General features: G+C 41.3%; 3 protein-coding genes across 3 annotated transcripts in view; all 3 read left to right on the plus strand.

The window, feature by feature from the left end:
• The first annotated feature begins 531 nt into the window (after window positions 1-531).
• Window positions 532-13451, plus strand: nploc4 (NPL4 homolog, ubiquitin recognition factor). Its single transcript, XM_085467025.1, has 17 exons — window positions 532-745; window positions 1371-1451; window positions 4858-4967; window positions 5116-5343; window positions 5421-5469; window positions 5548-5642; window positions 5718-5841; window positions 6343-6522; window positions 6669-6755; window positions 8014-8085; window positions 8174-8300; window positions 10226-10386; window positions 10536-10607; window positions 10712-10804; window positions 11302-11418; window positions 11751-11853; window positions 13070-13451. The coding sequence occupies exons 1-17, from the start codon at window positions 731-733 to the stop codon at window positions 13228-13230; spliced, it is 1875 nt and encodes a 624-aa protein (XP_085323151.1). The 5' UTR covers window positions 532-730; the 3' UTR covers window positions 13231-13451.
• Window positions 13452-16466: 3015 nt separating this feature from the next.
• LOC146703682 (uncharacterized) lies at window positions 16467-20221 on the plus strand. The gene is made up of 3 exons (XM_085467056.1): window positions 16467-17110; window positions 18346-18475; window positions 18903-20221. Exons 1-3 carry the CDS (start codon window positions 17011-17013, stop codon window positions 19171-19173), a joined length of 501 nt encoding a protein of 166 aa, XP_085323182.1. The 5' UTR covers window positions 16467-17010; the 3' UTR covers window positions 19174-20221.
• A 439-nt stretch (window positions 20222-20660) lies between these two features.
• rnf213b (ring finger protein 213b) overlaps window positions 20661-25583 on the plus strand; it is a 35242-nt gene continuing 30319 nt past the window's right edge. The window contains exons 1-12 of the mRNA XM_085467055.1: window positions 20661-20723; window positions 21266-21414; window positions 21504-22375; window positions 22453-22608; window positions 23086-23252; window positions 23346-23632; window positions 23723-23967; window positions 24290-24490; window positions 24579-24792; window positions 24888-24943; window positions 25016-25172; window positions 25258-25407. Of these exons, the coding sequence (XP_085323181.1) occupies window positions 21313-21414; window positions 21504-22375; window positions 22453-22608; window positions 23086-23252; window positions 23346-23632; window positions 23723-23967; window positions 24290-24490; window positions 24579-24792; window positions 24888-24943; window positions 25016-25172; window positions 25258-25407 (2607 nt within the window). The 5' untranslated portion in view covers window positions 20661-20723; window positions 21266-21312. The remainder of the gene's footprint in view (window positions 20724-21265; window positions 21415-21503; window positions 22376-22452; window positions 22609-23085; window positions 23253-23345; window positions 23633-23722; window positions 23968-24289; window positions 24491-24578; window positions 24793-24887; window positions 24944-25015; window positions 25173-25257; window positions 25408-25583) is intronic.

Raw genomic sequence — 25583 nt, forward strand, 5'->3', positions numbered from 1 at the left:
TGCGACATAAAACAGCAAAAACTAAGCAGAATATAAATTATCTGATTACTGACTACTCAGTCCATCACATCTCCTTTAAATGCTTAATTACTGCCCTGTCCCTTTAAACACTGTACAAAAGCTTTAAAAGCCAGAAATTCCACATTTTCATGCCATAGTGTTAAAGAGTTTAGGGTTTGGGCTACTTTTCATCATCTTAGACCAGACACTAGTTTTATCCATCCCACATGTTAAAACAATGCTTCATATTTTATGATAGTGATTTTTTTAAATGAAAAATGTTAGTTATTGTTAAGAATTCAGAAAGCAGAATAAAATTAAGATAACGTTGTGCACTTACAAGGAGGGCTCAAACATGCTGTAGTGAGCCTCTATCTCTGAAAATGTTCTCAGGAAGATTTTGTATCCCACCTTTCAGCATATTTAATACTAAAAAGGATCTGACTCGGGGGGGGGGCTCAGGTGGGAGGCAGTCACTGACGGGAGAAAAAGAAAGAATAATAAAAGTGGAACCCTTGTTTCCAGCTCAGTTTCTTTGTTTCGACCGTGGTCACTCCGCTGTGGGATCGCTGGGGGCGCTAATGTGTGCAACACCCGGTGTTTGAGTTGCGGGATGGAGTTTCGCTGACACACACACACACACATATACAAAAGCGTTACGGAATATTTGTTTTGACCCTGTCTGTCCACTAACAAAGCCAAATCTACCGGGCGCACCTACCCGAGCAGCATGGCCGATAATATTGTAAGTACAGCGGCGGGTGGGCTCCGGCTAACGTTAGCTAGCCTGTTAGCCGGACTCCTGAGTGATGAGGCAGCAGAATTAGCTTGGCTAGCATTAGCAAGCTAACATGAGCTAAGAGTGACCAGGGCCTGTTCAGCTAGCCGGCTAATATGATAGCTAGTAGGCTAGCTGACGACATCCGAATGAAAAGAGTCATTGTTGGCTAACGGGAGAGCGACAATAACGGCCGGCTTAAAATGACTGGCATATTCTTTCAGCTCTTTAGCATGACAGTAACACGAATAGCTCGGTAACGATGGGAGCTGTGATGTTGCACATTCACCACGAAAGTGATATTTAGTTAGTCTGTGAATGAGCCAGTACACACTGACAGCTTTCCAGAGTAGTTCAATGTCAACATCGTCATGTTGCAGCTAAAAACCAGAGATTGATGAGCTAACGTTAACCCGACTTTTCTTTCTGCACTGTCACGGTTGTCATAATACCCCGACACTGACACCGGAGGGGGGCAGAAAGGGGGGGAGCTGCGTCCTGGTTTTGACTGACAGGTGTTTGAAATGCTACAATGGATTCGGGCTTGTACTGTAACGGCTGAATTGTGGGTTTATTTCTGTCCCTCCTTTAGATCATCAGGGTGCAGTCCCCAGAAGGGATGAAAAAAATTCCTTCTACAAAGAGGGAGACAGCTGCTGCTTTTTTAAAGAAGGTAATGTGGTAAATATAACAGCACTCAAGCATCTTGTTTTCTTCTGTGCTCTAAGGGCTGGTTTCCAGCCTCAGGATTTATCAGTTTGGCCTGGCAGTCCAGTATAAGGGGGTCAGTTCAGCCTTTAAATGAAGGTGCTGGCTGACTTCTGAACAATGCAGGATTTTAATTAGTCATGGCTGCTGTCTTCTTCCCTAAGCCCCATTCTGCCTTTTTATAAGGATCCCTGCTGACAAACCCACTGGATAGCTAAGAAAACAGTTTAGTTAAAGACTTCTAAACACATTATAGTTTTAATTCAGCTGTAGATAGTATGCTTTATTTGATGTTTGCATAAGATAATGAAAAATGATCTGTGAATAGTTGTCCAGCAGTTACAAACACAATAACATCTAAGCCTGGGCCATCATATTCTGTTCTGCTTATGACCTCTTTGGGTTTCCGAAGGCATGGGAGAAGATGAGGGAGAGTGAGCTCAAAACAGTTGTCCTCAGGTTTTTCAGATGTAAAGGAGGGGAAACAGGTATTTTCTGTAGCTTGTGTTTCCATAAACTGCCAGGCACCAGCACTCCTTCACCTCAAGGCTTTGTCAGCTCATCCTTATTATTTATTTTCCTGGAAGTAGTAACACCGTGTCCTCATGCAGTTGAAAAGTCACAAAATTCAGAGTACCATCCTAATCTGCACGCCCTCCCTCACTTCATCTCCAGTTCACAAAGATTACCCATGTTTGCTGCCTTCAGGGTACAGTGGTGCCACATTGTTTTAAATTGCTATGCATTGTAAAATTAAGTAAGAATAATAGACATAAAATAAAATGGTCACAGTTTTCTGGCTGGAAGAATGAAAGGCTATCTGAAAGCCACAGTATAGTTGCAAAAAGACTTTGATCCAATAGAAATCTGGGAAAAAAGCAACTTTTTGTTTTGACCGTTTGGTGACACCATGTTTCAAAAGGGGAGATTATCAGCTCTCTCAGTGGTTATTAGACCCATCACATGCAGTTACTTGTGGCCAAAACAGCAGGAATGTTATTCTTGATGCTTCAAAACAGGTCTTTTTAAACCAAAGGGCTATGATATGCTAGTCATGTTAATACTGTCAATCATAAGGATGTACTGATATATGAACCAAATATAGTCATTAGCTGATATTGGCATATCAGCAAGTAAGATGGCATTTATCCGCATCAGTAGCTGATATTTATCTGTTGTGTCACATCGGTCATGTGCTGGCAAAAAAGCAAAGAATTTCCCACTCTCTGCTTTCCTCCACACCAGAACTGGATCCAAGCCTTCTGTACGTTATTTCCACAGTACACTGAAAACCTGTGGAGGCCTCTTATTTTTTCCACAAAGAAAATTGATTAGAAAATGTTTTATCTTTCAATCAGTACAGGAGTGTTATGTGTTGTGTGTGGGCTTTGTTTTGTTTTTTTCCTCCTCTTGTGCCTGTACATGCATGAAGCTGTGTAGGAAGTAACAGAGCAGGTCGGTCCTTCACCGCTCCTGTGCGTTTTTGTGGATTGTGTTTGATGTTTTAGAGTCCAGGCATTGCTTCACATCACAGAAGGCACAGATAAAAGCAGATAATCTATTTTTTATAGGACTTGAATTTTACTGAAGGCCTGTTAATAATTTAATCCACTTCCCCAAATCTAGTGCATAAAATACAGGAAATTCCTGTATCCATTTACAGCTGTCTGGTAATGTTGAACCCAACATTTGCACCAGTGGTGAATCACTGCTGAGCTGGACTCACATCAGATTTGGACAACTCCTAATCTGATGTCAGTCCAACTCTGCAGGACTGTGAACGCCCTTTGGTGTTTCAAGAAGTTTGGCTGACACAAACAGGCTTCAGAGATGTGAATTTGAAGACCTGCAAACATGAACTGTAAGTTAAAACTTTAAATCTAAAGACCTTCTTTACCAAAAAGGACAGAAGCCGGTGAAATGACAATAAAAAATGAAGTGATCTGCTTGATTGGTAAAATATCAGGTATTCAGGTGACAAGAGTCAGCAAAGCAAAAATAGGAAGTTTTAGCAAATTGACAACAAACGTGGTAAAATACAGTGTGAGGTAAGAATAAGGCACCGTAAGACTTATAGTAAAGCTGACCAATGGTATTACTCCCAAGTTATACAAGTCTCACTTACCAAAGGACTTAAGAGCCACTTTCCCCTCTGTTTCTGGGTAAATTTTCTCTGTTATGCTTCAATTTTACACATGAGGATGGGAAATAATTACATTTGCATTTTAATCACTGTCTATGAAAAGCCTAAAATAGAAGCATATAACGCAGACAGAGCACTGCAGCAGCACCTCATCAAAATGCATTTGTTAAGGCAGGACTGTGTAGCTTGCAATTCAATGGAAAGTTTTCACTCCGTACTGAAATGCAGCTATGAGCCAGACAGAAAAGAGAGGAGCTGAAAACAATGTCTGATTGTGTACTTTTCCCATAGTGATGAGATCTTACGCTGTTCTTTTGGTGTGTCATGAGAAAAGTGATCCCCAGACAACCTCTATGCTTCTCACTGCTCTTCTGTTCTCTGCTAATTTTATTAGTGTGGACATAGTACTTTTCAGACATAGGTGTAGAGTTCTGGAGTGCACCGGATCAATGCCACTTTCTTCCTCAAAGTGAGGAAATAAAATATTGGTGTTTAGCAAAATTCTAGTGAAATCCAGTTATCAGTTCAGTATATTTCATGTAAGAGAGCCATTAAAGACTAATCAGATTTGAAGTCAGTATTTTTCTCCTCTGTCTGTAACTAGTAAACGTAACAAGGTGCAAAATATGCAGCGCAACATGTCTCAAGTAAAACAGTGTTTATAGAATGACACAGAATACCAAAAATAACTTGTTTTTTTTTTTTTCACACAACCCAATATGTAAGTTTTTGGTTTTTTTTTTTTTTTTTGTTTTAACCATCAGTACAGGTTAGAGTCAACTATTTGGATTTGTGGAAGTTTCCTTTGGTTCTAAAGCCTCTTTATCAGATCTTAAAATGCATGTATGTGGAAAAAAGGCCCACACAGGGAAATGATCAGCATCCCACTGAGTGTATTACAGTTACATGATGTGATGTAAAAGTGCTACGAGGGAGACCCTCCTGTTCGATCCGCTCAGAGTGCCAACCATAAAGAGGTGTTCCTCCAGGCTGACGCTCTTTGCTAATCTGCTTTGAGTGATTGGTATCTTTTCAAGAGCAAACTGTCTTTACACAAGAACCAGCACATGTGATAAGAATTCACTCCCGGCAGCACAAGGCTTTGACGTTTATGCTTAATGATGAATTTAAAGTGTCTTGATGGCTATCAATGTTTTTGTTCCAGGCTATATGAAATGTGTGTCGTATCGATATTCTTGTCAAAATCCGGTATCTGCTTCTCCCACAGGTGGCCAAAGAATTTGGGTTCAACTCTAATGGGTTTTCGGTTTATCTGAACCGCAACAAAACCGGAGAGCTCGTATCCCAGAACAAAACCCTCAGCCTTCTTAAGATCAAGTAAGTAGAAACAAACAGACTTTAACCTTTAATTAGAGTCTGAATTTCACTCTTGCCTCTCCGGGGAGTGTTGGTTCCCAGAAATACTGTCTTCTTTGTCGACCTCCACAGCTTTAATCATCTTATTCTTCTCTCTCGTGTTTTGTAGGCATGGGGACATGTTGTTTTTGTTCCCTTCAGAATCCTCCACCTCCTCCGGGGAGGTTATGGACACGGCCACCCCTCACACATCTTCGTCACTACCATCCGTCTCGTCCTCTTCTTCGTCCTCCATGATCCCCCGGTCCTTTTCAGCGCCCCAGGTCCAGGAAGATGAGATCGATCAGTATCTGGCCAAGCAAGATGGCAAGATCTACAGAAACAGAGATCCGCAGCTGTAAGGAAGAGGACCAGCTGCACACATCTGACCTCAGTGCAGATGTTGGATACCTAATCATTCTTTTCTTGTTCCAGATGTCGCCATGGTGCCCTTGGGAAGTGTGTGCACTGTGTACCGCTAGAGGTAAGATATTTCATTCCTGTGCTTTGTTTCTTAAATGATCAATGTTAGGGCTATAAAGCATGTTTCTTCTGATTCCAGCCTTTTGACGAAGACTACCTGAATCACCTCGACCCACCAGTGAAGCACATGTCATTCCACGCATACCTTCGCAAGCTGACGGGTGGCGCTGATAAGTGAGGAGCTGTTTTTAATTTTCCAGTTTGGTTGCTCATAATGTCAGACTCTGACACTGTTCTGATCTCCTGCAGGGGGAAGTTTGCTGCTCTGGAGAACATCAGCTGTAAGATAAAGTCAGGCTGCGAGGGTCACCCTCCCTGGCCGGAAGGCATCTGCACCAAGTGCCAGCCGAGTGCCATCACATTGAACAGACAGGTATGTCACGGTAACAAGTGTTGGGAGAAATATTCGTTTACTTCTTTTATCAGTAAATATGACACCGAAAATACTTGAAGCGAACCTTCCTGTCCTGGGAGTACTCCATATTTCACCATATGAAAGATGGAATGAGCTCCAGAACCCTGAAGTGGTTTAGAAAATGAATGGATTGGATTACTCTGCAGCTGTTTTACTGAAAATGTGCCTATTTGCTTAATACTGCACACATATGTAATGTTTTCTGTCCCTGTTAATAATTTAGATCACAGTAAAAGTTTCAGGCGCATTAAATGGCAGGTGTACATTACAGTTAGCTTCAGTACAAAGTGCTGAGCAACACTGGGAATTTAATCCCCAAGTATATTTTAGCATGCAGACTCCTCCTGAGCGGCTGCTTCCACATCTTCAAAGAAACTTGATCCATGTCTAAAAAAACCAAACAACAGTCCTGAGTATCACACCGTGTATGTGAATGTAGTTTTTCTTTCCCCCCCCCAGAAATACAGACATGTAGACAACATCATGTTTGAGAACCACACCATTGCTGACCGCTTCTTGGACTTCTGGAGGAAGACGGGCAGTCAGAGGATGGGGTACTTGTACGGCAGATACACGGAGCACACAGACATCCCCCTGGGCATCAGAGCGGAAGTGGCTGCCATCTACGAACCCCCACAGGTGGGACATTCTCACTGAGCGTATTGCTGCCTGATTCTGCTCTGCAAGTGAAATTGTGTCTTAGTTTATTTGCTCAATAAGGTTAAAGTCCTCACTGAGCATTAACTGCATTTAAAACTATGCTGTTTTTCTCGGCTGTGTTTCAGAATGCCACCCAGAACAGCCTGGAACTGTTGGATGATCCCAAAGCTGCAGCCGTGGACGAGATTGCTGCCAAACTGGGCATGTGCAAGGTTGGGTTTGATTTCCCCTCAGTGCTCTGTTTGACCTCACATTGCTTTCATGTTTGCATACAGGCAGAACTATATGCATGCACATATATACAAAAAATAGATGCCTCTACAGTCAGACGTTAATCCAGTGAATGGATTCCAACTCCACCACTTAGGCTGCAGCTGGCAGACGTCCTTGTTCTGCTTTGCAGCTTTACTGTGCTCAGTACTAGTTCTCCTGGTAGAGTGGCCTTCCAGCTACTAAAGGGACTACTGTCAGTGTCGAGTTGGAGTCTGTCAGAGAGCTCAAGACACCTAAATGACCCTGATTAGCCTGTTGCTGCAAGTGGGGCATGGATGACCAGGGAGAAAAATCTGACATGAAACTTAAGGGTGTACTCAAAACAGGCAGTACATAACATGCCTGACCACAATTGTCCCCCAGAAGTCGAGTTAGTTTGGCTATTGTGATCTCTATCCCCACCCACCCTCTTGACTCCAGCACTTCTTCAGTTAAAGCTGCAGATTTTCTATGAAAATCTCTTTAATTAAATAACATCTGTAAGGCCTGTCAGAGGTCAGCCTAAGATTAAAAACATGACAGTAAAATAATGAAAGTCCTGAAATGGATTATTTTTAATGACAGTTTCAAAAATACCTTTCTCTGCACTGTTTTTAGCTCATATTGGGCTATTTTTGTAATCGTGGTGGTAAGTTAATAGAAAGCTTTCTATGGAGCTTGGTTTCAGTCTGATATCTCAGAGGGCACAGCACAGGCAGGCGTATGTCCAATCAGGTGTAGCTCGGTGTTTGGAGCTGTCAGTCATCTGTCACCGCTGTTTAGTGGCTCACATATCATGTGTTTGGTACTGTGAAGCACGGTGACCTTCACGTGTAAAACGGGAACAGCGATGGGGAGACGCATGCTGTTGCTGTAATGATGTGTTAGTGTGGTGGGAGAAAATCATGCAGGGATATTTGGAGTATTGAGAAATACAAATTTATTTTGAAAGGTTGAAGAAGCACAAAAATATTTTTAAACTTCAAGACTCGGGCGTATGCAGTGATGTTAATCCTTGCATGTGTATGTGTTTTTTGCATATCACCTGGTGTCTTGTGGTTTTTGTTTATCTAAGGGCTGTTTTTGTTCCATTTGGATAAAAAGATGAAACTTTGAGAATTGAGTTTAACTTATAGTTTTGTTACATCATGTAAAATCGCTGAATATTCGAGCAGATAATCTTATGAGTGGACATTATTATGTTTGCTTGTTCTGCAGGTGGGGTGGATCTTCACGGACCTGCTGTCTGAGGATACGAGGATAGGCACCGTCCGCTACTCGAGAAACAGCGTGAGGATCCATCTGACTCAAAGATGATCTGTTAGTCTTAATTGTGGTGTTTTCCTCTGTGTATCCTTAATGTCCTTACTTGTGTTAGGACTCGTATTACCTGAGCGCGGAGGAGTGCATCACAGCGGGATACTTCCAGAATGAACATTCAAACCCCTGCAGACTTTCTCGAGACGGACACTTTGGATCCAAATTTGTGACTGTGGTCGCGACAGGTTGGTACTGTTCCTTTTTTTTTTCTTGTGAGTGGTTTATGAATGAGAAACAGGGGAACATTTTCTTCATTACTTTATCAATGCAGGCATGGTTACTTGATCATAAACCACAAAAAAGCATCTCTTCCCAAAATGTCCTTTTGGCTTTTCCAATGGGAACACAGTGGCATCAAATCCTCACGTCACACCCTAACTTGTCGTTAACATGGAAAATTATGTAGTGAAAAGCAGAAGGTGGTCGATGTCCTCTTATCTGCTGAAGTTATAAACATACTGGACAATTACGCAGGTAGATAACCTTTTTTTTTTTGGTCATATAAATCTACCACACCTGTAGAAAAATATTTCAGGTAAAGGTGGGCACACAGCAACTCATGCAACTGGATTTTTATTTCGTATTTGTATGTTTTTCAAATAGCAGAGCCCTTTATTTTTGAGCTGTTTCCGTCAGAGCCAGTAGCGTACTGCAGTTTGGGGGAAGTCGTAAAGTTTAATCATTTCTTTTTGTTTGTATCTGCTGTCGGTTATAGACCTTAGAAAAACATTCAGTATCTGCAGGTCACACTTCAGCAGGCTAAAAAAAAAGTGATTTGGTGCAACTCTGGGTATAGTTAAGTTTGTGGTTCAATCACAGATTACCTCAAGCCTAGAAACCTGCTTGACAATTTATTTGGGTCAGTCTAATACAGGGTGTCCAACTCCAGACATCGAGGGTCGGTGTCCTGCAGGTTTTAGATGTGTCCTTGATCCAACACAGCTGATTTAAATGGCTAAATGACCTCCTCAACATGTCTTGAAGTTCTCCAGAGGTCTGATAATGAACTAATCATTTGATTCAGGTGTGTTGACCCTGGGTGAGATCTAAAACCTGCAGGACACCGGCCCTCGAGGCCTGGAGTTCCCCACCCCCTGATCTAAACAGACTTAAATCATTCATTAATCTGCACATCCCAGAATGCAACACTCAGCATGTTGTAGCCTCTCCTTTCATATATCCATAGAACTCTTACAATCTTAAGGAAACTGGTTTAGGTGTTCAGTTTACAGCTTTACTGTAAGGTCTGTCAAGTGTTAAACTACGACTTAAAACATGTGCGTCCATTTGAAGCCAGAGGAGCCAGACGTTGTGCGGGATCAGGCATGAATGTTTTCACCGCCTTTTGTATTTGTTCCAAGAAAACACCCAGCAGTGACCTCAACACTTTTATTTGCATGAGTGAGGCCCCGGCAGCCAAAGCTGATGTCATGGCTACGCATCTCGCAGCAAGCAGGGGCGAAGTCCATCTGTTTTACTGTTTGTAAATCACTTGCATGTGTAATGCTAAACAGACTTTACACACTCAGTGTTTTACACACTATAGTGTTATTGCAGTGTGCATGATTTCTCTGTTGATATTTTTAACTTCTCATCAGGTTGTCCTTGCTTATTAAGATTGACTTTATTCTGGCTTTGTCAAAGATTACATTTTGTGGTAAACTGGATGAATAGAAAGCTATTTAAGGAGAACTTAAACAGCTCAAAATCACTTTGTTTAGTTCAGCTTGAGCTGCTAAGGTGACTAAAAAATCGAGCATTCAGTTAGCAACATCTACTGACAAAGGGTGAAACGCTTAAGGTTCTCAGGGGAACCTGTGGATTATTGATGGTTGGCTTATCTCAGGATCCCTGATCACCTGATCCACTTTATACAGCACATCACATGTCACTGCTGTCTTTGGCTCTCTTGATAGTCTTGTGATTGTTGCACAGCTCTCCTAACGTGGGCCTTTGTTAGTGACTGGCAGTTGCCTTTGCAAGACTAGTTTTAAAATCATCACCATCCTTAATTTATTTGCAATGGAAATAATATTTTTGTTTTTCGGCGAGTGGTTATTATTTATTTATTATTATTTATTTATATTTCTCTGTGCTGTTTTATGTGCAGGTGGTCCAGATAACCAGGTGCACTTTGAAGGATATCAGGTGTCCAATCAGTGCATGGCTCTGGTGAGAGACGAGTGCCTACTGCCCTGCAAAGACGCTCCCGAGCTGGGCTACGCTCAAGAGTCGAGCCCTGAGCAGTATGTACCAGACGTCTTCTATAAGGTGAGATGGCGTATAAAAAAAGCTCTGATGTGATGAAGTGTGCATGTTTAAGAAAAAAATAAATATTAGGTACTTATTTTGGGGTTAGATGTTACTTATCAGCTCATCCAGATGTTGAGATTGATTTGTCTGATTTTCACATCCAACAGGACAAAGACAAATTTGGAAATGATGTCACGTTTCTAGCTCGACCTCTTCCCGTGGAGTATCTTATTATAGATGTGAGTATTTTTAATAATACTTTTTGTTACTTTAGTGCAGCAAACTATATTCTGACACTAAATTTCTGGAAAACTTGTATAGAGAAATATTATTTTCTTCGCAGATAACCACAACTTTTCCAAAGGACCCCCAGTATACCTTTTCTTCTTCGCAACGCTTTCCCATTGAAAACCGGGATATTCTTGGAGAGACACAGGTAAGTACTGTCAGCATGAGCTTGTATTTCCCTCATCCGATTCAACAAGGTATAAAAAGGCCATCAAAGTATTTGGTTTAAGGAGAGGATTGATGGTCCCAGTTTGGGAAATGGGTGTTTGGAAATTTAACTTATCTCTCATCCCCTTCGTCTTTGTACTGTTTTCACGTTAATGCATAAAGACAGTCGCTCGTCCGTCCGTAGTGTGGCTATCTTCTACAGATAGCAGAGACACTGAAGAATCCATCACAAATCTGGCATTCCAGACAACCCACAGTGGAGGTTGTGGGCAAGCAGGGAACAACAAAATCCAATAGCTGAAAACACTCTTCATCTCCCGTGTTGTGGTAAAATCACAGAGTGCACGGCATAAGTGTTTAGAAAGGAACTCTCAGACAGTGAATTTAAAAATAGCAGCCATGCTGGAAACTGTGTGGACATGCCTGAGTGACTGACTGTGAAGGTGTGGTTTAATAATTCATCTTGTTTGTTTGCAGGATTTTCACAGTTTAGCCACATACCTGTCTCAGTGCACCTCCACATCATTCCTGAACATCGTGTCAGACTTTCATCTTCTCCTCTTCCTCGTCACCAATGAAGTCATGCCTCTGAGAGTAAGTTCAAAGCCTTGACGCTTTCAGGTTTTCATTTGTTTCCCATTTGTAATGCAGATGATGGGTTGGACCGCATTCTTCTCCAGTCTGGAAGTAGTTACTCCTCCAAGGATGTTTTCACTCAGACCTTTCTGCTCATTTTCAAACCGGCCCATCACGACGGTCGCAAACATTGTTTTTCTGTAATGAACCGCTTGATCAGATTTGGATGTCCTACATAAAGCACAGACTTGCCAAACATAAACTCTCTGGTGTACTGTTTTTGCTTTTAACTCCTCAGCATCTTGAATAATTTTCAGCAGATAGATGAAAGCTTGTGTTTGTATCTGCAGGACAGCATCGGGCTGCTACTTGAAGCAGTGAAGACTTCTAATGAGGATCTGGCACAGACCTGGAAGAAGTCTGAGCAGTGGGCCACCATCGAGCAGCTGTGCAGTAAGTCAGGTTTTTATATGAACCACAGATTTAAATTCTGTTTTTGACGGCCTGTAAACTTGGTGTCTTGATGGTACATTTCATAAGGTTCTCATCTGCACATAACCATAAATATATAGCAACATAACCAGCTGCCTCCCGGGTGAGTCTTTTCCTGCAGATAGACTCCACCATGTTAAACTGCAGCTCATTATTAAGCTTACATGCTCTTTCTAAAGAGCGCCTCAAATAAACCATGACTGCACAAAAAATGTTCGATCACACGTGTGTTTGATATGGTTGGTGTTAAATATTACTAATAAATATGAATAATTTACTATGGTTAAAAAACGAATGTGTCTCTGGACTGACTTTGAACTGCAGCAGGAGGAAAGAAGCTGCAGACATTTCTATAAAGTGGAAAATCACTCAGATGGTGTGTGCTGCTGATTTGAGCTCATTAGTAAACAGATTATTGGGGATTATTTAACTCAGAAGACCACAGAAATAAACTCTGCCTGCTTGTGACCTCTCCACCGTTACCACCTGTAATTTTCCAGGTTTCCACCAGTGTATTACAAGCTGTGTCTAAGGTGACGCCCTGTTAATACTAAGTTAGCTTGTAACTCCTTATCTTGGTGTTCTTGTTAACTGTTTTAACATCTATAGACAAGACTTAGGTTTCAGTTTAAAAACAGGGAGTAAAGAACCAAACAGATGTTATATCTGGATACTGTTTCAGCTGTTCAGCTGACTCACTTATATCCACTTATTACTGAAAGAATCCTGAATGGAAGTCTGTAGGAGAAGAAACAGCAAAGATGGTGGTAGCTTTTTCAACCTTATTTCAAGTGACAAGTTAATTATAAGATGCTTTAAGAGTGAGAGGACAGATGTGTTTCTAGGAGGATGTTGACTGTGTGTTACTCTGCCTTTGTGCAGGAAATGTGAAATGCATCTAAACATCTGTAGAAAGTTTTATTTTAATACTAGTTTAAATAGACTGCTGGTGCCACCATGAGCATGATCGGATTAACCAATCAGCTCCTGAAAATCACCCTGAAAGAAGTCCCTGCAGAGTAGCTTCCTGTAGTGGGAATGCTCATAAAGGTGTAGGTCCACTCAGCTGTTGATCAGAGAAAAGATGGCGGCATATCTTCCCAGAGAGGCTGCTGCATAAAACCACTTCTACTCTTCACTGTGGTAATATCCTGTTTTTCCTCTGCTGTCCTTCCAGGTACAGTGGGTGGGCAGCCCTCCAGCTCTCTGGATTACGGGGCCATGGGCGGCCCCTCGGTTCCTGCCTCCTCCTCCGCCATGTGGTCCTGCCTCCACTGTACCTTCATGAACCAGCCCGGCACTGAGCACTGTGAAATGTGCAGCCTGCCCCGCAGTTAAAACCCTTCGCCCTCGGCCCTGCTTCCACACCCTTCACCGATCGAGCTCAGTCACTGCACCAGGACCAGCTGCGAGACTCTGACGGCGTCAGCGATCTTTTCTTTTCTCGCCTCACGTCGAAGCCTCTGCCCTTCCCATCTCACAGGCTGCTGTGACGTGCAGTGGGATTTGCTCGTTTACATCAATTTCACTGAGTCAAAATAAAGTTGAATCAGAGGTTTTTTTTTGGTTTGTATCCCTTCACACTGTTGCTTTTCTGAGAGGCAGAATACATTTTAGATAAAGCACTCTGTGGCTGAGACCCCTTTCCCTCAAATAATCCCGCCGCCCTCCTCGGCTCAAACATCCTGCTGTGACTCAGGACAACAGCGAAGACTCGAGTGTTTGGATTTTTTCTCACACCAGTGCCCCGCTCACTGTCACATGTCTTCTGGAAAATCTTGCTGTGTATAAATACATTTAAGAGTTGATACTGTTAATTTAATTAAGCATTTTTCTTTTTTGTTTTTTATCAGATTGTAGCGTATACTTTAACATTTTGAATCTTCAGAGTGGGCTCGGCTCCGTCAGGTTTTCATAGGTCTCTTTGATGAGCCCCTTAAAGTACAATCATCAGTCAAAGCTCAGACCTGGAAATGCTACGAGCTGCAGAGTAATCCCACTTAAATAGAGTTTCTATTTTCAGTATTAAATTTGAAAAGACGCCCTCCTCTGATCGAACACGTTGGTGATGATCGCCCTTTTTTTTTTGAATGAGCCTAAAGTTGTTTTTTTGTGTTGCTGGTTTTTTGTAGCGTTTGAATTTGGTGGTTTGAACTCGAGCAGGCACAATATGTAGCTTCTTATTTTATCAGCTGTATGTTCTGTGTCTCTGTTAAACTACATCCCCAGGACAACCACCCGCCTTCATCGTTCTCTTCACCGACTCGCAGAGTATCATCCGTGAGGTGCTTTAGAAACAACCGGTGCTCGCCACTTTCACCTCCCTGCCTGCCAGCCAGGGCAGAACTGATGTTCCTCCACTGATGGTCCCCTGCAGGTTTTCTTTTCTTCTTAATCACTCTGTGTGCGAGGGGTCGCAGGTGAACACGGGGGGGGGAGAAACACCCAATTTAAACCTGCAAACTAGATGGCACCACCTCCCAAAATCCACGTTAAACCCAGAGTCTGTTCATCCAATTTACAGCAAATTACTTTGCAGTATTATAGCAGGAAAAGCTTTGGGTGTATTAGTGATTTTTGAAATCAGTCCACCTGTATTTTACCTGCTTACACCGGCAGAGATATCGGCTGTAAAAGAGGATCTGTGGAAGTAAAGGGAAGTTTGTGGCGCTCGGAAAATTCCCAGTACCTGTTAAAAATACCCTTAAAAGTCTGACCATCGCTGATTTATGACGATAGTTTTCAATTTTATTTCTGCATCAAATATTGGGACCAAGACATAGCATCATAAGAAAAAAACCCTCCTTTGTTCTGGTGAACATGCGGTGCTCAAATCTTCTCTAACATCTAAGCAAAAAAACAAAACCAACTGATGTTTTTTGTTAATAGTGTTGTTTAAAGGGAATTTTGGGGAGTTTGACACATGTGGCCAACGTTAGCTTTCACGACTTTGCATTTTTCTAGTACTTCTGGATGTTTTGACCTGTTTAATGCATTAAAAAGGGACACAAACACCATAAAGCTGCACAGTAGCTAATGTACACCATCTTCAGACTGTACATAAAAGATGGACCTAGCCACAATATTTAAGTCCCAGCTGAGGGTCTCCTCTGCTGCAACATTTGCATCTGGAAACTGAAAGGGACTTGTGTAATCTGTTTGTGACTCTAATAACAAACAAAACTTCCTAAATGAGCATCACGTGTTCAAGAAGACCTCAAACAATCAGCAGAAAACTGCTTAATCAGGTTTTAGATCCATGGAGCTTCTATATATATGGAAGTCTTTCTGAGTCGCCCCCTGCTGGCCATTACAGAGAATGCAGGTTTAAGGCAGCGCTTCTATGGCCATAAGCTCCGTCCATCTTTTGTTGCCACCTTATAGGTTTAGTTTGGGTGTTTCTTTTTTCCCCACCTCAACACTTTTTTTTTTTTTGCCCCAACAATGGTCCACATTAATGAAATCAGTAATCAGTACTGTAGAGTTGAACTGCAGCTTTTGAAAATAGGGCTCTTCAGGTCAGAGGACGAGTCGTGGGCGCCAGATTCCTGCTATTTATGAGACGTGTGCTTCTTTGTAAGACGGTAATTCCATTGATGGAGTGAGGATATATTTTTAGTTGTAGATTGAGTTCTTTTCTTTTTGCCCGGTGGTATCATTATCGCCCCTCCTGAGCGTGATTTCTCTGATGTCATGCTGACAGACAGCGGTGACCTTTTCCTTTTGTATTGACCCGGGGGCCGTTTGCTGAGCAAGCATGCTCTTGGACTTGCAGCCGTTCCTCACTTTCCACAGAGCTAACTGAGGACCCTGAAAGTTGTATGGTGTTGACCTGGATTTGAAACAATAAAAAAGGAGTTGATGGAAAAATGCTGTCTTTGCTTTGTTGGTCTGCCTGGTTCAACGTAAATCGATCTCTGGAGGATGAATCTATGCTTCATTTTTTTCAGTGGCACCAGGCTTATCCAGAGCCTTTCAGGAATCTTTTTCCTCTGCAACATTTTCCACGTACACCTCAGTGATCCTGATGTGCTCCCAGGCCAGATGACAGGTTTTCTCCAAGTATTACATCCTGATCAGATGCTGAACCACCTCAGCTGCCTCCCGAGATGAAGAAACGGTGACACCATACATTTTCAGAGAAAAATAATTTAAAATTCATTTGTGACATCATTCTTTCAGAGCTCATGGTCATATGTGAGGGTTAGAGCATCAGTCTACTGGTAAATGGAAAGCTTTACCTTCTAGCTCGGGCCTTTGCAACTTCTGCATGACTGGTGACTGCTGGAAAACCGTCAGTGAAGCCAGGCAGGAGAACTTCGCTGGGAGCCCCTCCTGAAGGCAGACCTGGGAAGATAGCCATGTCTTGCTCTATGGCGCTCGTGAAGAATTAACATGAGTCTGCTGGCCTGTGAACAACAGGCCAGCGTTAGACGTTATTTTATAACTAGGTATCAACTGGTTTATTATTTCCACACATTAAAACATATTTATGTCACCATGAAGGCATCTCAGTGAATTCCCATGATATGAAGTGGTATGTTTACATGCAGATAAAATGCTGACTGTGTTTAATTGCCATGATTAGACCCTGTGGAGGCGATCCGGGTCTGGCTGGTCTCCTGTGAGCTCACATGGACAGCAGATGAAGAGCAGGAATTTTTAAGCTGACCTTAAAACATCAAAGAGCTCTGCTGAAGCTCTCAAAGGACTGAGATCATATTCCAGCTTTTACATTTTTACATATGCTCCTCTCAACATTTTCTGCCTCATTAAATATTGTTTCTAAGCTTGAGGTTATGCAACCCTCTTTCTTCTGTTATTTTGACCCCTCAAACGTAAGAGTTAACAGAGATAGAAAGCAGGTTTCCCTCCACTGTGAAATCCTGATATATGATGCTCCGGCTGATGGGAGTGAGGACTGAAGATCCTCCCTCTGCTTCAGATTAAAAAGCATCAGTTTTATCCAGATCTCTTTGTTTTACCTCTGACTGCCAGAACAGGTGGGTTTCCTACACGTTAACTACTTCGACTGCTGTTTTCCTTCATGGCCTCACACTCGGTGACTGAGAGCTCTCAGGGGTTCATTTGTGTGTTGTTGGGCTTTTTTTCATCAGGATGAGAATCGCTGGAGTTCTGATCGTGTTGTCTGCAGCTCTGTGCATCGCTCAGAGACAGAAAACAAGCTGGAGACCGGAGTGGGATTACAGGAATGAAGGCAAGTTTAACAGCTCAGTGTTATCAGCTCGGCGTTACAGGGAGCTTTTTGAGAGGAAAACTCTACTGCTGGTTATATTTATATTTTCCATAGAATGTTAAGCATGACCTGATCACACTTTGGAGCACAAATAACCATTAAAATATAGAATATTAGCATTTAAATGAAACTGAATTCAGATATTTATAGTTAAGCATCTGAAAATGTTTAGTTTCAAGTAAACTCTTTTTACATACAAATCTGGTAGTTGAGTTACCATAATTTATGCATTTAGCCAAAAAGATTTGTTTCCTGTCTTTTTTAAAAGTCATTCTTTCAGCAGAGCTTTAGCTCATTTTACTTTTTTGTTTGTTTTTGTTTTTTTAATCTGACTAAATAAATTTCAAATAAATAAATACATTTCTTAATGTATAATGCTTAGAATAAATGTTACCAGAAGTGTTTTCAAATAATTATTCTTAGTTTTCTTCATTTAATGTTTGTCCTGGTAATACTGAGTGAATGTTAACAGATCTGAAGGTTTACACATCAAGAGGGTTTCCTGTTTTCTGTTTTGAAGTAATCTGCTGGAAGTTGTAAATGGTAAATCATCGATTCCAGTTTGTCAGCTATATTCAGCAGCTCGGGTGTTTTTCAACAGGATTTCAAGCATCTTTGTGATTCTGTGTGTTTTTAAGAAGAATCTCATCTACTTAACTAATGTTAAGGATTAGTTATCAAAAACCTTTCTATTCTGAAGAAGCAGTGAGTCAGACCTTTTAAGAAAAAAGAAATCCCTAGCACTGGAGCTCGTTCTCTTTTATTGTGGCTCAGATTCATTGGTTCTGTGAACTTAAACTTTATATGTTATTTTAAAAAAGAAGTGCTGTTGAAGAGAAAAGACCTTCCCTTGATGTTCATCTGCTTCCTTCATTTTCAAACATGTTTTATAATTCCTGGGAGATCCGCGTCTCCACTAAAATCTACACCCATGGCAAGTTTTACACACCAGCCAGTTTATAGAGAAACTCATCCACAGTCTATGAAAACTATTATTAGTTGCAGCTCTGCACTGACTTCCCCACCACTCTCCCTCCCTCTTTTTTTTTTACTTCTTTTACTTTTTTCTACAAGGTTACAATAATTCATGATACCTGTATGAATGAAGTCATGTAGTACAGTACAGTTGTTGCTGATGTAATAATTCCAAAAGCAGAAAATAATAAAGTTTGTTTTCCTGGCTTGCTCACCTGCAGCAGAGAGAGTGAACACCAGAGGATGTGCCAACCTCACGCTGGTTTTAGACAACTGGAAATACGCCATCATGACGCAGGTCAAAGATCTGCTGCTGCATGACCACAACACTGTGCTGCCCGACTATGGCAGGTGAGGTTTTCTGTTTTAGGGCCTTTTCTAAGTCTCCTGCGGCACAGTTACATCAGTCTGGGTGTTCGGGCTTTGCGCATCAGTCAAAATGTAAAGAATAACTGTAACATTAAAAGGTCAGCTTTAATTTGAGCAGGTTTGCACAGATATAGAAAGTATATCTTTCTATATCTGTATCTATTTTCTTCTAAATGTGACCACAATTATTTTTTTAAATTAACATTTGGTATTCAGTGTGATTTCAAAGTAGCGACTGAGGCCATGAACTCATCGGGGCCTTCTTCTTACATGGACTAATGTACTTGGACACTGCTTTCCACAACCAAGAGGTGAAAGAGGAGAGACAAAAAGAGGGCACAGAGAAGGAATATAAAACTGAAACTGTTGGAGAGGAAAAAAACACTTTAATTTCTTTGTGTTCTTTCAGGATCCAGCCTCTGTCAGAAGCTCTGGGAGATCTTTACAAAGAGTTCAACTCCCTGAAGGAGCGTCTCGCTGAGCTCACGACCAAGTTTGATGGAGTGGAGGCTTTTGTGGACGATGTGAGATTAGGGAGGAGCCCTGCACCACTCCGAGGTGAACCCCGACCCCCAGGGTCACTGCCAGGGGAGGCGGATGGTGCTGGAGGTCGGCCCAGTGGAAGGAGGAGCCGGGTCATAATTCGGAGAATCAAGAAACCTGCCGGCTCACAGGACTGAGGATACAGCATCATACTGTTAATGCCGGGCCGAGACGGGGTTACATGTTTGTCTTATATTTCACCTCACTGTGTTTTCTGGTGCAAATCACATTTATAACTTGGACTTGAGAAGGAGAGACTGTAACATAAACTTAATTTACACCTTAACGCTTGAGTTAACACACATGTTAATATAACAGCAAAGAAAGCCCACACTGAGTCCACACGAATCTGCACAAAAAAGTCTCAGATGTTGGACCAAAAGCACAAAAGTAAGAACATAAATAAAGTGCACTGTGTTGGCACTCTTTCTGCTTTGTTCAGTCCATAGTAATCACAACATGCTGCTTCTTATAGCATCTAACTAATTTTTAATAAATGGAAAATTACTATTTCCTCCAGAGGAGTTGTTATACTCTTCTTCACCAGCAGATGTCTCCCCAACATCACCGAGATCAAAACAGTGATTTAGTTGATTGAGAACTTGGTTTTCAATCAACTTCGATCTCGACATATTTGACTGAATACAAAATGGATTTAAACTTGTTGTGGTCAATAATATTAATATTAATAATAATAATGATGATGATGATAATAATGACATGGTTTTCTTATGGTCTTTCAAAATAAAAGCCTATTTGCTACAAGGATTGAGGATTTCTAACAATCTTCAATTAGTCAGCATCGGTGGTGTTTCAGTTTTGATTCTTCTTTACTTAGTTTTATCGGTGCGCATTATTGTTTGGATCACTTTTGTGTTTGTATGTTTGTGCATTTTTTCTAGTTAATTGAGCCCAATAGCCTTAGTGCTACTTCACTTAACCCCTAACCAGGATTTTAATCAAGTTATCTACACATGCAGGAAGTTCACAGCTTCATTAAATAAAAGTTGTTATGAACAATACTTACCCATGGTTATTAATACCCATTCATCCATTCATTTTTTAAAAAGTGATGTCAGATACTATTAGTAGTAGTAGTAGTAGCAGCAGTATCCTTTAGTGAGAATAATGTGGATATATTACACATATTTGATGTGATTTTTGTCTTTTTCTTCAAAATAAACCTTGTGCTTTTGTCACGAAGTAGTTTTTTTTTTTTTTTTTTTTTTTTTACTATAGAATAAAACATAATAAAGATAGATGTAATTCACGGTAATAATGTCAGTGGCTGGGTTTCTTTGTTTTGGTACTGAAAGTGAAACTTCCGATCATCACCTGAACGCGGCATAAGTTTCTTCTTTGCAGAGAGTCAGACAGAAACGAAACTGAAAAGGTTGCTTTCCGGTTTAGGGACTCTCAAGATTTTACCTACAGAAACAAGACGAAGGAATCTGTAAAGACTGCATTATCTAACCAACTACTGACCTAAACGGATTTTTATAAAACCGGGTAATATTTTACAAATACAAACGTATATGTTAGATCAATAATGGGGAGATGCGGGTAGGCTTGTGAGTCTGAACCTTTGGGGACGGTCCCTGTGTGTGGGCGGGTCCATCAGGAAGTTAAGTAAATGTTTGTCTGGCAGATTTTTAGTGTACGACTTGCGAAGCTAACATACAAACAGGTAAGCAAGCACATCATGAACTTTATGTATTTTTGTCTTTATTTAATAAATGTCACTTGGTTATTTCAGATCTTACGGTCATTCTTGTCCTTTTATCCAGTAATAACAAGCGTACTAGACTATTTTTATTGTATTCTTATTACCTTTAATGCCACAGTCGCTTCTCAGCCTGTTTTTGTGCATCTCTGGTACTTTTTGGTAGTTTTTACTCCTTTTATTAGACTTTATGACGCTATTTTGTCAAAATATGATGCTGTCATTTGCTGTTCTACTTCATTTTATCATAAATTAATTGTTATCATATTCATTTGTACTGCTGATAAGATGAGGCAACCTAATAGGGTGTTTTTATGACTATTGAGGAAGTCATTGCAGAGTGTGTGCCATGATATGCTGTGTGCAGTATTTTTAAGGTATTTCTGCTCTTATAAAGAAGATCAGTTGCACTAATTTTATTAACTGTAATGCAACAACCTTGACCTGAATAGTAAGCCTCGCAGGGATTAAAAGCTGTAACTGTGCCTGTATTTTTATATTTAAAGACAGTTCCCGCAGAGCAGGGGCTCACCTGAGAAAGGTGTCTCTACAGATGGAGGAGGGGGGAGGACACCCCCACTGTGCCAGTGGGCAGCAGGTGCAAACCAAGGAAGCTGAGGATTCTGCAACCAAAAGACCACGGAAGACAAATACGGTAGACATGCAGTCACATCAAACAGCTTTCAGGGGCCTGTTAGTGGTGTTTGAGCCGTCGTGAAATATATAAATTAATGTGTGTTCCAGGAACATGGAGCTGGAAAGCCCGGCAGGAACAGTCGAGAGAAGGAGAGGAGAAGAAGGAGAAATCAAAGAAGAAAAAATGCTAAGGGAGAGGCAGATGTCAAAAGTGAAAACATACAGAAGGATCAGAATAAGGCTATGGAGACTGAAAGCAGCCAAACTCAGGACAGCGAGTCTTTAAAAACACAGCCTGAGCTTCCCCAGACTGAAGACAACTTGCAAAAAGGGGAAAACAGCGGCGAACAACCACAGAAAGATCCTAAGATGGTGCAAGCTCAGACTCAAACAGGGAAGCTCAAAGGCCCAGATAAATTCACACAGACTCCAGTTGCTACACAGAAGAATCAGGAAACACAGACAGACTTTCCTGTGCCAAAACAAGATGAGGGAAAGGGTGAAAAGATGGTGCAAGCTCAGACTCAAATAAGGAAGCTCAAAGGCTCAGATAAATTCACACAGACTCCAGTTGTTACACAGAAGAATCAGGAAACACAGACAGACTTTCCTGTGCCAAAACAAGACGAGGGAAAGGGTGAAAAGACTCAAGCCGCCACAGAGAAAGCTGCTGAGGTGCAAGAAGATCAGAACAAGCACACACCTGGACCCAAGCTGCAAGGAGACAGCTCAGTTCAGACTCCATCAGAGCAAAATCCAGAAGGAGAATCATCAGAGCCAGCCAAGGAGCAAAGAAGCGAGAAGGAGTCAAAGCCTAAACAGGAGAATCCCTCTGCAGAAGGTTCAGGTGTTGCATCTCAAACTGAAGAAGGTGCCAAACAGAAGTCTTATGCTAAAGCTGCAGCTGGAGTGGGAGGGAGTGACAAACAGTCCACTGTGGCAGCCACTAACATGGCAGAAAAAACATCCCAAAGCACACGGTAAGACTGATTTTAACTGTTTATTTAAACTCTGGAGCTAAAGCTCATATTTAAACGTTTATCTTTTTCACTCACAGTGATCGAAGCCCAGTGAGACCTCCACCCGGAGTTCCTATGTTCACCTTTCACCTCTACGCTGTGCTGGACAAAGCGTTTAGATTCAACCAAGAACACGACAGGCTTGTGCTGGGTTTTGAACAAGAGCATTTACCCCTCGAACTGACACACTTTGTGTAAGTATTTATAAATATGTACAAGCTGTAATTCACAGAATATAAGCATGCTTCAGTTGCATACCGAGCCTTTGCAACATTTCTCAAATGCTTGGCCTAATTTTAATATTGACAGTTGTAATAAGTAAAATAATACTAAAGAACTTTTCAGAAACATGTACAAAATTACCCCAAAAGTTATTTAATTTTTTTTATTACTGACACAGTCCTGAAATAATCACACAGAGCTCATATCTGTGAGTGTGTTTACTCCATGTAACAGCTGCTGCATCTTCACAGAGTGAGGTTAGCAAGCAGCTTCATGGTCAGCAAAGAAACTGAATGAGAAAAGAAAAATTGTGGATGTAGATGATGGGGTAGATTTTATAGTGTAGATCTAGCCAGAGCTTCAAGGACACGATTAAAGCAAAGGATGTTGAAAAAGGGTGGAGAATTTACTCATGGATGGAAATCTCTTGTTCAATGTTTTATGTTTAGTGGAGTAAAGGAAGGCTATCTGGTGGAAGCACGCCTCTGTGTTGAAGAAAGAGATTTAGTACGAGGTGTGGTATGGTCTTATTGGTATGGTGTACATCAACGAGATAAAAAGATTTGGGGAATGGCCATGAGGCGTGTTCAAATTCCTTTAAACCCAAGCATTAAAGGTAAGGAAATCTATCATCTATATTAATGTCAGCCCACCAGTGTTGGTTCCAGTCTTTCTTCATAAACTGATCACATGTCAATGTTTTATACAGAGCTTCATCTTTATGAAGGATTCATTTGCCGTAACAATGTACCACAAAGTGTTTTGCAAAAAGGTCTCCACATGATTGGCTGGAAGAACACAAAAGGTGTGGAGATTTCAAATGCCTGGCAGTCCTCAGCTACAACTCTGCTGAACAGAATCTTCCAGAAATGGACTCCGTCAGATAAACAGAGCACTGAGAGCTTGTGTCAAAGTTTGAAGTATTTTATAGAGAGCCTTGGTTTTGCTCACACTTGGATGGCATACCCAGATGGTTCATATCCCCCTCAGGTCAAGGTGTGTTCAGCAAAAGGACAAAAAAATCAAAGTAGAAATTATCTACAGTAGCTTCTATAAACCACCATTAATACATGATTTTATTTTCAGGTGTCAGAGTTGATTTCAGAGAACTTGCTCCAAATCTTAAAAGGAGAGCCGAAGGAGAAGCTCCCGAGATCCTGCAGGGACACTAGTCCTCTCGTTCTGGGGCTTTCTGTTTTCATGGTTACCCAAAGTTGTAGCATTAACCTTGGAGTTAAAGGCTGGGCTGAGCTGTGTCTGCTGGTCTCACAGTCTGCACTGGACAACAAAAACCTGGATGGGTTGCAGAGTTGTTTCACAAACACACAACAGTAGGTTTTTACAATCTTTAAGAAAAGTAATTCTTGGCCTGGTTAGACAACAGTTTCTCACTGACAAACGTTTTGTTTGTTTGTTTAAGAAAAATCCATCTAATTGATGTGAAATAGATGTTGCTGTTTGCTACATTTTATGGACTAATAAAAAAGCAGCATAGCAATTCAAAGGCTTTAATTACTTTAAAAACGAAATTAAATTAAATGAAACTCCACTTCTAAGTTAAGTTAACCTTCATCTTTAAACATTATCTTGGTGTGCTGATTGAGGTGTTGACATTTGAGCTTGTATCCTCACATGGTTCGGTTTCCCCCTCAGCACTGTGGTGGGTCTGATAAACCGCTGTGCCCAGGACAAGGTGGCAGAGGTCGTCCTGCTCGTTCCTCTCCTCTTCAGACTCAGACAGCCTGGAGCTGATGCAATGAAACTGGGTCCCACTGTTGAAGAAGAGAACTGGTCTGGACTACAAAGCATCAGTTTCAGTGGATTCAGAGAGACTGTCTTTCCGGACAAAAGAAAGTGAGTCTGTCTCAAACCCATCGTAGCTTTCTTTATTTTCCTGAAGTGTTGATCAGATTTACTGAATTATTTCATTTTCCATCCACAGGAGGATGCTCTCTCTGATCCAGAAGCACTTATCACTGGCTACAGAGACGCCTCTGCTCCTGGTGAGCTGGTTATCTCTGGTTGCATTTGAGGACCTTCCTGAGTTTTCAGACGTGACAGGAGTATCTGCAGAACAGCTGATCCAGAGTCTGTTGTACAGACTGAGAAAATGTGGTGAAAGACCAGATTTAAAGAAAGAGGAAAAGATTTTAAAGGTGAAAAACCAACTAATTAATATAAACTTGCAGAATGACCTTGTTCCATCTTTAATACAGTCCTCTGTGATCACCTTTGTTCTTCCTACATGCAGCATGCTCAGAAGTGCTTTACCCACATCCTCCTGAAGGTAGACAGAGAGAAGGACAGGTAACGACACCTGAAATGTGCTTCATACATTCTGGTGTTGTGCTTTTTGTAACTTTAACTTTGTGTCTGCAGAATTATTGAAAGTGAAACCATCAAACATGCGTTCGCGAGCAGCATTGATGTTGCAAAGAACACGTGCCGATTAGTGCGAATCGTCCCGTGGTACCAGGCCATCGTCCTGTCCTACCAGCTGGTGCTGAAGGTGGCAGCGATTTTGGAGGCTAAAGAGGTAAAACCCTACATGTTATATGTCCCATAATGCCTCAGTGTGATCTGTTATCTTAAATTTGTTATCTTTGTTTTGTGTCTTCTAGTCCAAAGAAGATGAGTTTGAGACCTTAAAGCAGCAGCTTCTGAAGGACTTGTTTGCAACGCAGGACCGAATCAGAGAGAAGAGAGACGAACTGCTTCCAAACCCGCTCCTGACATCATCAAAATCACTCAGCTATCCAAAGGAAATCGAGGCATGTAGCAAACACAGCTGATAAAATCAAACTACGTTGCTAATAATGATTTTTAAATGTATTTTTTGTTGGTCAATAATTGCACATTCTAAAGACATTACTGAAATGTAAAAAAGGGATCCTCGATAATGTAACTATAAACTCTTTGCACTTATTTAAATGTAATCTGGGCTGAT

Source organism: Copadichromis virginalis, linkage group LG8, assembly GCF_057382275.1.
Source record: "Copadichromis virginalis isolate Kocher_CV1m ecotype Utaka linkage group LG8, C_Virginalis_male_GT1.1, whole genome shotgun sequence".
Classification (NCBI taxonomy): Eukaryota; Metazoa; Chordata; class Actinopteri; order Cichliformes; family Cichlidae; genus Copadichromis; species Copadichromis virginalis.